The sequence below is a fragment of the Gadus macrocephalus genome, chromosome 16 (genome assembly GCF_031168955.1).
Source record: "Gadus macrocephalus chromosome 16, ASM3116895v1".
In the NCBI taxonomy this organism is placed as follows: Eukaryota; Metazoa; Chordata; class Actinopteri; order Gadiformes; family Gadidae; genus Gadus; species Gadus macrocephalus.
In genome coordinates, this window is record NC_082397.1 from 22,470,016 (window position 1) to 22,481,313 (window position 11,298).

Sequence of the window (11,298 nt, forward strand, 5' to 3'; positions counted from 1 at the left end):
TTCCATGGTCGGTTAACAATGCGACTGTGCTCGCTCAGACCTCTCGCTGCAATGCTAATGATGCTATTTAATGAGAATATTTCTGCACCCGGCACGTCATGCACTAGGGCGTGGCTAGGCACCCGAGATGCGGAAGCAAATCTCTCCTTGATGTTTTTTTAATATTGAACATTTAAAGACAAAACAATAATTATCTAATACAACTTCTCGTAGGGGACAAACAATTCAATACATATACAAATACAAAACAAAAACACAATTATGAAGGCATAGGGGGATCCACAGCAAGAACATTTTCAAATAAATAATCTTATAAATCAACAAAAATTACAAGACAACCAAGTTTTAACATATGGAGCAGGGATGTCAAGGTCCCAAAATGTCTAATCTTCAAAATAACAAAAAGTTAGAAAAATCTACATATATCTTCTTTGCAATCCTGCAAAAACAGCCTAAAATCATTTAAAAAACAGTTAAAGGAGGGTTTACTATTTCTCCACTTGCAGCAATGAAGAAAATATTTACCCAAAAGTAAAATAATATTAATCAGACACAGATACATTCAAATTATTCATAAAAAAGAAAACGTGAGAGATATCAAAGGTTGGAATGTCATGTACTTTTAGTAATAGCCAATTTATTATGTCAGATCAAAAAGCTTGGGACAAGGGGCATAAAAAAGACATTTGTTCTAAAGTTTCTTCACACTCACCACAAAAATTACAGGGGTCAAGTTCAAAACTAAACCTTTTATGAAGAAATGTGGCTGTTGGATAAACATTATTAATAATCTTAAAATGAGTTTCTTTAACTTTATTACAGATGGGCAATTTAATACATTTGTAAAATGCTTTATGTGTAATAGATAAGGCTGCTGAAAGTGGGACCTTGATAAGTGCCTCTCTGTGATAGTCATGATATATCCTAGATTTTAAAACAATGCCAATTAACTTGTTGTTAAAATTCCTATCAGACAAATTTCATTTTCCGATAACTAAACTTGGTAATACTGCCTTAACATTTGAGTAGCCTACAATAAGATATTTTCAGAATAATAATCAAAGGTAATGGAATTGCTTTACAAAACCTTTTTGCATTCTCGCTGACAACAAGCGAAGTTATATTTAAAGGCCCACTATGCAACTTTTTTAGCCAGAATTACATTAAGTATGCAGGTTGAGAGTTATGCTGATGGTTCTGCATCCATTTCTGGGTCAATTGGTGGGTGTGTCATTTTCCCATGTCGCCTCTACAGTGAAAAAGCGCATATGCAACTTGATCCAGAGCCCGCCTACGAAGAGCCTGGGCACTCCCTATACGCCCCATTGTACCGATTTTGGTTGTAGTTCCATGAGACATCCACTGGGGGTGATCGCGGGCGAGTCCAGATTGAATGGGAGTCTATGGGGCTAAACGGCTAATTATGCCTCTTTCACCTGCTTGTCGTTGAAATATCGCAAATTTTATTGTAGATTCCGCAAGTTCAATATAGATTATGGTTCAAAAGTCAAATGAGTGAGTACTTATCTCCTTTCGATTTCTTACAGTTTGGGCCGTTGTTGGCCATACACGCTAGCATTCTGCTAATGAATGCTGATTGGTCAGGGACGGACTTGCGACTGATTACGACCAGAGACCCCTCTTGACGGCATCTGAAGCTGAAGAGCAATCAGAAACGTGTTAACTCAATTTTTGCGTACTGTATATATTTTCCTGCAGGCCCTTTTATTTTTTAGATAGTATGTATGGTGAAAGTAGCCTACATGGGCATAAATGGAATTTCTTCCATTTCTTGTGTTCAATGTTCAATGTGTAGGTATGACCACCTTAAATAATACAGTCAATATCCCGCTCAATATCATTTAATCTGTCATTGTCTATTTTTCGAAAATAAAGATAGTTTAAAAAAGAAATGCCTCGTAAATGTGCAATGATAAACTGCACTTACAGTGGAAACGGATTGTCCGTCTTTTCGTTTCGCAAGGACAGAAAAAGGTAACGTTCTTGCTTGCTCCTGTATGAATGGTCCTAGGCTACCTGAGGCTTCACCTGGTAAGGAAAGTTGCGCTGGAGCCCGGGTAATATCGCACATGGCTTATTCAAGTTGCGCGCTAGACATTCTCTAAAGTGTCGAGACTCAAGCACTTAACTCACCTTAACCGATTGTTCCATACAAATGGTTAGTTAACGATTTAACAACTTCAACATCTGCTATTACAGTCGTTATTTTTTTGTAGGACTTGGGCTAATGACCTTGCACAGAGGGATAACCATCTACACCACTTGTCATTGATTTCTATGCATTCACTGATCTTTACAGATGGGTTTGTTTTAAGCCATTGAATATAATTGCTCTGCCATGCAACACATTATAAGCTACACATGTTTGTTAAATGAGAAATATGGTCTGGGTCACATTGAAACAGTAACAGTTGTATAACATTAATTATCCAAACATTATACCAACATTGCAACAGGCAAGTTTATTCAAACATCACACTAACAAGAACACAATAAGAACAGTAACTAATCAAAAAAAAAGAGAAATGATTTAACAACACTGAACATACTGAACAGAGACAGGGGAAAAGGACAGAGGAAGAAGACGTGTCCGTTGTCACAGCATCAAGGTCCGACTGTAGAGATCAAGAAAGGAAGAGGCATGAGGAGAACAACAGAACACTGCTCTCTAGCAGATTGTTTACTGATGTAAACTAAATTGATGCAGTCTTAAAATTATGATTCTAATCCAGGTTTCTATTTTAGGAGAAAGAAATGGCTCATAATCGTTACAAAAAAAAAAAGCTTTATCATCGGCACTAGTGAGGATTAGAAAAAACACTCTCTGTAAGTAACATACATATGTAAAACATTTGCGCATTTCTTTTTTTTACATTGGCTCACTAAAACTCTGTAACTAGGGTATTAAGCAAAAAAAAAGCCTTACCTCCAACAGCTGGTGTTATCGTTGCGGGAAAACGGGAAGTGCTTTAGAAACTGCCGTAAAGCAGTACCTCTGACAATATTACGGTGTGTGACGTCATCGCATGTTTTTAACGCCTTTTTAGAATAGATACGTGACCTTAAAAAAATGCAATATTCAGCCGAGTTTATTATCTTAGCCCCACCCTTTGATAGCAACTTTCAAATTACTTGACAAAAAATTACATCGTGAGAAAAGTGGATTCTGAGGATAAAACCCCGTTGGCTCCCATTCATTCTGGACTCGCCTACGAGCGCCCCAAGTGGTCAAAGATTATTACTGCAACCAGTCCAGAAAACCGGAACTAACCCGCGAGTGCCAGTTCTCCTCATATTTTAGACATTCTCTGGTTACACCGAATTCTGCGACCCGTCGAAATGTGTGACCCCAGAGGGCGCTGTTGCACATTTTCTGCAACATGCACGAGTTTGAAGCTAGACTCGGAATGGGTACATTCGTTTTGTGACACCGGGCAATGCTTTCTTTCTTGAAAGCGTCTTACTGACTGTAGCGTCTTATGGGGAAAGAAGCAACGGTGATTGACCGTACTAAACACCTTATCCATTCTATGGGTCTGTGAAATGCAAATGAAATCAAATGTAGCCTATTTATTAAGCACATTTTATGTTTTTGTTGTAATGCCCACCGTTTTTATTTGTATGCCCACCGTTATTATTATTTTTTACTGCCGTTTATGAAATAAATATGAACTAATGCCACAATTATTCATGTCTGCGATCATCACAGAGTCCACAAGCAAATTTCGCAATCAACGATGCCACAATCAATCCAGCGCACCGTCGAATTCTGCGCCCACACTGTAAATGCAGGAAAAATGAGGCAAACCCCAACCAAATGTTTTCAGGTCATTTGTCGTCCTCATATCTGTATTTTGACACAATTATTCATGCATGCGATCATCACAGAGTCCACAAGCAGCAGGTCGCAATCCCCGATGGGTCACAATTCATGACAGCAGACCGTCGAAATCTGCGACCACACAAATGCGGGGAAAATGAGTCAAACTCCAACCAAATGTTTTCAGGTCATTTGTCGTCCTAATATCTGTATGTGCCCACAATTATTCATGTCTGCGATCATCACAGAGTCCACAAGCAGCAGGTCGCAATCCCCGATGGGTCACAATTCATGACAGCAGACCGTCGAAATCTGCGACCACATGCGGGGAAAATGAGTCAAACCCCAACCAAATTTTTTCAGGTCATTTGTCGTCCTCATATCTGTATGTGCCCACAATTATTCATGCCTGCGATCATCACAGAGTCCACAAGCAGCAGGTCGCAATCCCCGATGGGTCACAATTCATGACAGCAGACCGTCGAAATCTGCGACCACACAAATGCGGGGAAAATGAGTCAAACCCCAACCAAATGTTTTCAGGTCATTTGTCGTCCTCATATCTGTATGTGCACACAATTATTCATGTCTGCGATCATCACAGAGTCCACAAGCAGCAGGTCGCAATCCCCGATGGGTCACAATTCATGACAGCAGACCGTCGAAATCTGCGACCACACAAATGCGGGGAAAATGAGTCAAACCCCAACCAAATGTTTTCAGGTCATTTGTCGTCCTCATATCTGTATGTGCACACAATTATTCATGTCTGCGATCATCACAGAGTCCACAAGCAGCAGGTCGCAATCCCCGATGGGTCACAATTCATGACAGCAGACCGTTGAAATCTGCGACCACACAAATGCGGGGAAAATGAGTCAAACCCCAACCAAATGTTTTCAGGTCATTTGTCGTCCTCATATCTGTAGGCTATGTGCACACAATTATTCATGTCTGCGATCATCACAGAGTCCACAAGCAGCAGGTCGCAATCCCCGATGGGTCACAATTCATGACAGCAGACCGTCGAAATCTGCGACCACACAAATGCGGGGAAAATGAGTCAAACCCCAACCAAATGTTTTCAGGTCATTTGTCGTCCTCATATCTGTATGTGCACACAATTATTCATGTCTGCGATCATCAAGCAGCAGGTCGCAATCCCCGATGGGTCACAATTCATGACAGCAGACCGTCGAAATCTGCGACCACACAAATGCGGGGAAAATGAGTCAAACCCCAACCAAATGTTTTCAGGTCATTTGTCGTCCTCATATCTGTATGTGCACACAATTATTCATGTCTGCGATCATCACAGAGTCCACAAGCAGCAGGTCGCAATCCCCGATGGGTCACAATTCATGACAGCAGACCGTCGAAATCTGCGACCACACAAATGCGGGGAAAATGAGTCAAACCCCAACCAAATGTTTTCAGGTCATTTGTCGTCCTCATATCTGTATGTGCACACAATTATTCATGTCTGCGATCATCACAGAGTCCACAAGCAGCAGGTCGCAATCCCCGATGGGTCACAATTCATGACAGCAGACCGTCGAAATCTGCCACCACACAAATGCGGGGAAAATGAGTTACCCCAACCAAATGTTTTCAGGTCATTTGTCGTGCTCATATCTGTATGTGCACACAATTATTCATGTCTGCGATCATCACAGAGTCCACAAGCAGCAGGTCGCAATCCCCGATGGGTCACAATTCATGACAGCAGACCGTCGAAATCTGCGACCACTGTAAATGCGGGGAAAATGAGTCAAACCCCAACCAAATGTTTTCAGGTCATTTGTCGTCCTCATGTGCACACAATTATTCATGTCTGCGATCATCACAGAGTCCACAAGCAGCAGGTCGCAATCCCCGATGGGTCACAATTCATGACAGCAGACCGTCGAAATCTGCGACCACACAAATGCGGGGAAAATGAGTCAAACCCCAACCAAATGTTTTCAGGTCATTTGTCGTCCTCATATCTGTATGTGTGCTATTCTTTGCGATTTTTTTTTTGTTTTCTTTGCATGAAAAATTATAATTAAAATCCACAAACAAAATGTGTAATCCAGGCCATATAAAAACTGGAACCAGAAAAGAATAGCTGTCAAGGTGTTTTTTGGTGTATTGTCAAAGCCCATCAGTGTTAACTTTTCACCATTGTTGTACAGAGTGAAAATCAAAAACGGACAGGATACAGTTACAATAGATACTTTATTGATTCGATGGTGTTGCCAGCTGACATCAGCCAGTTCTGTAGTACATAGTTCTGAGATAATCTATTTTAAGTAGCTCATAGACAGTATTATAGACAGTAGTAGAAACTGCTGAAGACATATTTTCTGATATTTGTATATTGTATTATTTTGTGTTAGCATATTTTGGGCAGGTTTACTTGGGTAAAAAGATGGTCCCCACTGAAGTCAGTAAATTTGACTGTTTCTGAGTCTGTAGATGGAGCCCTGTTAAGTTTTGGTTTACCCACGTTATGTGTTCAAAGATGGCGCAGTTCGAACAAGGTTAAAGCGAGGTGTGTTTGAACAGGTCAGTGAATGCATGTGTATGTGTGCGCACAATTGTAAGATATGGATAGGAAATGCACGACAGACGCTTTGTACAATACACTTAAGCTATCAATATAAGAAGAGGTGACAGAATCTTATTTGCAATCAATTGGTTCTGCTTCATACGAGATAAAACTGAACTGATCAAAAATGCTGTTAGAATGACACATTTACCTAATTAGCTGCAGAGTTGATGTTTATCTATACTCTGTGATAAGCATCCTCACGGATTCTCTGCGTATATTCTGCATTTAAATGACAGTGGTTCACACATACAGGCATGCTCCACGGGCGTCCACCTCCTCCTCCGTCACACTCTTAAATACATACAGACACCTTACACACATGATCTTTTCAATAACCCCCCCACCCCGCCAACACAACATAAAGACACCTGAGAGCAACTTCAAGTCATGAGTTCCCTCCATAAAGTCATGTTTGACTTAACCCTTAAGTTTGTCCAAAAAAAGCCCATTGAATCCTTCCACCCCCAAACCTGGGTCAATTTGAACACTATTTAATAAAATAAAATAACATAATATTCTGTGCGGAAAATAAAGTGAGTCTTTGTCGACAACATTAGTAAAGCGCACTCTCAATGACATCTGTAGCTCGTGACGTTGATTATTGGTTGTTCTCCAAATCATTTTAAAAGCTGGTTTAATATTCTGTACGCCTTCCGGAATGCTGCAACACACGCCATATTCCTGCAGAGTGTGTCAAGCAAAAGCAGAAAACAAAGAAAAAGGAGCTCTCTCCGAACGGTAGCAACAACAGTCCACACCTTTAAACCCAATCCCAGACCAGCCTCTATCATCTCATCAGCGGGACTCCTGGGTCTGACCTCTGACCCCCAACCCCAAACTACCCCTCCGTCTCTCTCACTTCAGGAGGGAGATGTCGTCGGCAAAGTCCCCGTTGGGGTTGATGCAGCGGGCGAAGCGCCACTGGCACACCATGAGACACAGGGGCAGCATGAAGAGCGCGCAGATGCCGGCCATGATGTAGGCGATGGTCATGAGCGTGGACTCATCCGTCTGGGGGATGTTGTAGCCGCAGTCCTCCAGCTCCACGCCGTGGTAGGGGCCTTCCACCGACGCCGTGCGTAAATCGTCGTGGACTGGGGGGCGAGGAGAGAGAGGGAGAGAGAGTGAGAGAAAGAGGGGGGGCGAGGGAGAGAGGGGGGGAGCGATAGAGAGAGGGAGAGAGAGAGAAAGAGGGAGAGAGCAAGGGGGAAGAGGAAAGAGAGAATATAATATTTAGAGATGAAGAGTTACAGATAGAGGGAGGGACAGAAAGGAGTGAGAGCAAGAGAGGGAGTGGGAAACAATGAAAGACAGATTAGACCATTGTAAAATGATAAATAATGAAAGAGACTGCAGGTTAAGAAGTACATAATCATTCATGAGAAATCAGGAGTTTCAAGAAAACAATTTACTAGTTTTCAGCAACACAATACCGAGTGCGGCCAGGGGCCGGTTGCACCAACTGGTCTTAACTAAGCCTGGTCGTAACTGCTAAGTAGGTCTTAGTTAAGACCTGTCATTAGAATGGAACTAACGCCGGTTGCACCACCGGGACTTACGCCTGGTCTTAACTACGCCCGGTCCTAGCCATGCGCGGCCATGTGAATGGCCCATTGGAATGCGCATATCACCGCGTTGCTAGGATACCTCGTGCCGACAGCTATTTACTATTTTGCTTGACATGCTGTTGGACACCGAAATAAATAATTAATTTGTTCATTCATTGTCCTCAATTGGGTTAATGCCCAACAATAAAACACTGCAAACGAATGTAATTAAAATATGTATTTGTAATGTCTGGTTTACAACGAGCAGGCATTTAGACGGGAATGGTTCTTTTTGACAGAAGCAATGCATTGAACATCATTAAATGACAAGGAGCTAATTGAGTTGTTTTAGGAGAGATCTGTTTAATGTGTCGGCCTATATAAAACATATGAACATAATTAAAACAATATTCACAACTGATTATAAGTTGAGAACGGACTAATCGGCCAGCGATATCTTAAATTGCTCTGGCTGGACGCACGTCTTCCTCTGGGACTGCCGGTGGCTGATGGTGTCTGGGGAGAGGGATTCTCTTGGAGATGTTGTGCAGAACGGTGCACGCAGCAATTTCTGTGCAGACCCGTTCTGGGTGCGTCCGCATCTCCCCATGAAGGCAGTGAAACCCTTCGGATAACCCGACAGACGGTCGATCTGTGAACACTGATCATATCGCCGGCTGTGTTTTGAAATGCCCCGTTTGCATAGAAGCAAAGCGCAATGAGCAGTTGCAAGGATGGTGGTAGCGCTGCATTGGATTGGATCTAATTGCTATAGAAACAGCCTGGAATTTCAACTCTACGCCTGCCCCTGACCAGGCGTAGGATTTACGCCTGGTCTTAGTGAAAAGAACGCTAAGCCCAGTTGGTGCAACCGGCGTAACGGTTAGGTTGGACTTAGAACGCCAAGTTACGACCAGGCGTAGTTAAGACCAGGCTTACGCCCAGTTGGTGCAACCCAGCCAAGGCGATCAGATCAATCCAAACTGCAACGTTTCTACATTTGGGACAGGAAATGTGAAGCATGTATAGCTTCCTGTGTAGCACTATGAGATCGCCTGATCTACAATCTGTTGAGGTGATCCTTGCTCAGTCACCTTTAACACCCCCGCCACCCCCCCCCCCACACACACACACACACACACATCCTTCACTCACCCCTTCCTTCCATTCTCACTAGATCACTGCATTATTCACCCCAATTCCTTCCCCCCCGATCTCTCTGTCTCTCTCTCTAGTTCCCTCTGTATCGGTCTCCCTCTCTCTCCTCACCGTGGCAGGTGCTGACAGCGAAGCCGATGCGTTTATTCTGGCGGTCGAAGACCACGTAGAAGCCCTCCATGATCACGGCTCCCATCACGGTGCCCGTGCTGGACTGGGACACAGCGAACTTGTAGCAGTCCTCCTGCGCAGACGCCACGTCCTCCACCGGCCGCAGGTATTGCTGAGAGAGAGCACGAGAGAGACATCGATGGACAGATAGATGGAGAGATAAGTGAGAGAGAGAGAGCACGAGAGAGACATCGATGGACAGATAGATGGAGAGATAAGTGAGAGAGAGAGAGCACGAGAGAGACATCAATGGACAGATAGATGGAGAGATAAGTGAGAGAGAGAGAGCACGAGAGAGACATCGATGGACAGATAGATGGAGAGATAAGTGAGAGAGAGAGAGCACGAGAGAGACATCGATGGACAGATAGATGGAGAGATAAGTGAGAGAGAGAGAGCACGAGAGAGACATCGATGGACAGATAGATGGAGAGATAAGTGAGAGAGAGAGAGCACGAGAGAGACATCGATGGACAGATAGATGGAGAGATAAGTGAGAGAGAAAGAGAGCAAGAGAGAGCGAGAGAGATGAGATACGTTAATAGATATAATTGCAATACTGCACAAATATTAAACATACAACCGGTAAAAAGTTAAATGATCTGTATATAGTGTGTTATTTCACTTTATAGCTAGGGTGGGCAATTCAGAGAAACCAACCAGAAAAAGCTATATTTTGAGAGTAACCCACAGAATAAATCCCAGCCCTCCCTTCAGGCCTCGCTTAAAGCCGATCCCCCAAAACAAGCCACTAGCTCGCAAGCTTCAACAATAGGTCTGCTTAGCCTTAGACTCTGTTCATGCGAATTGAGTTCACAGGCAGAATGCGTGAATTGCCGGACAGGCAGACAGACATACAGACAGACAGGCCATCCAATCATCATCTGGCCAAATGAGATGTTTGGACAGCCTTATTGTTATTTGGCGTCACGTGGTTCAGGAGGTAGAGAGGGTTAGCCGGTAACCAGAAGGCTGCTAGTTTGAACCCTGGCTTCTCCTAGCAGAGTATCGAGGTGTCCCTGAGCCAGACACCTCACCCTGACTGCTCCTGACGAGCTGGCTGTCAGGAGAACACCCTCCAAGAATGTTGTTCAATATTGTAAAACACTTTTAGTTATGGTTAGAAAAGCGGTGTATAAATACAGTCCAAATACCATTGACCACTACCAACCTGCTAAAGATACAGATACAGGTTTATTATAATTATATTTATATTTTATTTGTTGACTTGTTGATTGGGATGCAAAGAGAATCGTAGTCGAGACACAATTAATGGAAATATGAAATTAAATCCAAAGTATTAGCATATTACATTGTCCTATCAGTAATGTATACAGACAGAGATGGGTACAGTTTTTCTAATTGGTTAAGGTGCTGTGTTGTTTGTCAGAGGTAGAAGGTGGTAGCAGTATTAGCATGTACATCTTAATCTGTTTAACATTGAGAATAGGTTAGCCTTAATCAGAGCTCCAACATTTGTCCCTGGACGTGAAGGTGCTCAGCCACCCACACACAACAAAAGGAACCATAGCTCTCTCTCCTTTGAATTATGGTTTAATTTCCCCACCCACAAGGTCTCCTTTTCATCGCAAACCACAAAAGAGAACTTGGTTGAATAGCTAGGTTGAAAAGCTTCAGAAACTAAACATTTTAACGTTGCGTTAGAAAGTCACAAAATCAATTTATTCTGATGGCTCAGCAAGGAAAATAACACATCCTAGATGAATCCCATGAATCCCTTACATTTACATTTAGGGCATTTAGCAGACACTTTTATACAAAGCGACTTACAATAAGGTAATTTGCCAGAAGAAGGTGAAACAATATATATCGCTGTCGGACTCTGTACAGTAAGGATGTTAAGAGAACCAAGTGCAAAGCACTATCAATAGCTAGGTTAAACCATTCCCCGTACATAACAAAGATAGCTAGGATAAGATGTTACACAACTAAGTACTATAACTAGGTACGACATACAATAAATG

General features: G+C 42.7%; 1 protein-coding gene across 1 annotated transcript; it reads right to left on the reverse strand.

The window, feature by feature from the left end:
- Positions 1–6,042: 6,042 nt before the first annotated feature.
- LOC132474393 (beta-secretase 1-like) lies at positions 6,043–11,258 on the reverse strand. Its single transcript, XM_060075051.1, has 2 exons — positions 9,254–11,258; positions 6,043–7,531 (listed from the first exon to the last, which is right to left on the reverse strand). The coding sequence occupies exons 1-2, from the start codon at positions 9,723–9,725 to the stop codon at positions 7,293–7,295; spliced, it is 711 nt and encodes a 236-aa protein (XP_059931034.1). The 5' UTR covers positions 9,726–11,258; the 3' UTR covers positions 6,043–7,292.
- Between the last annotated feature and the right edge of the window lie 40 nt (positions 11,259–11,298).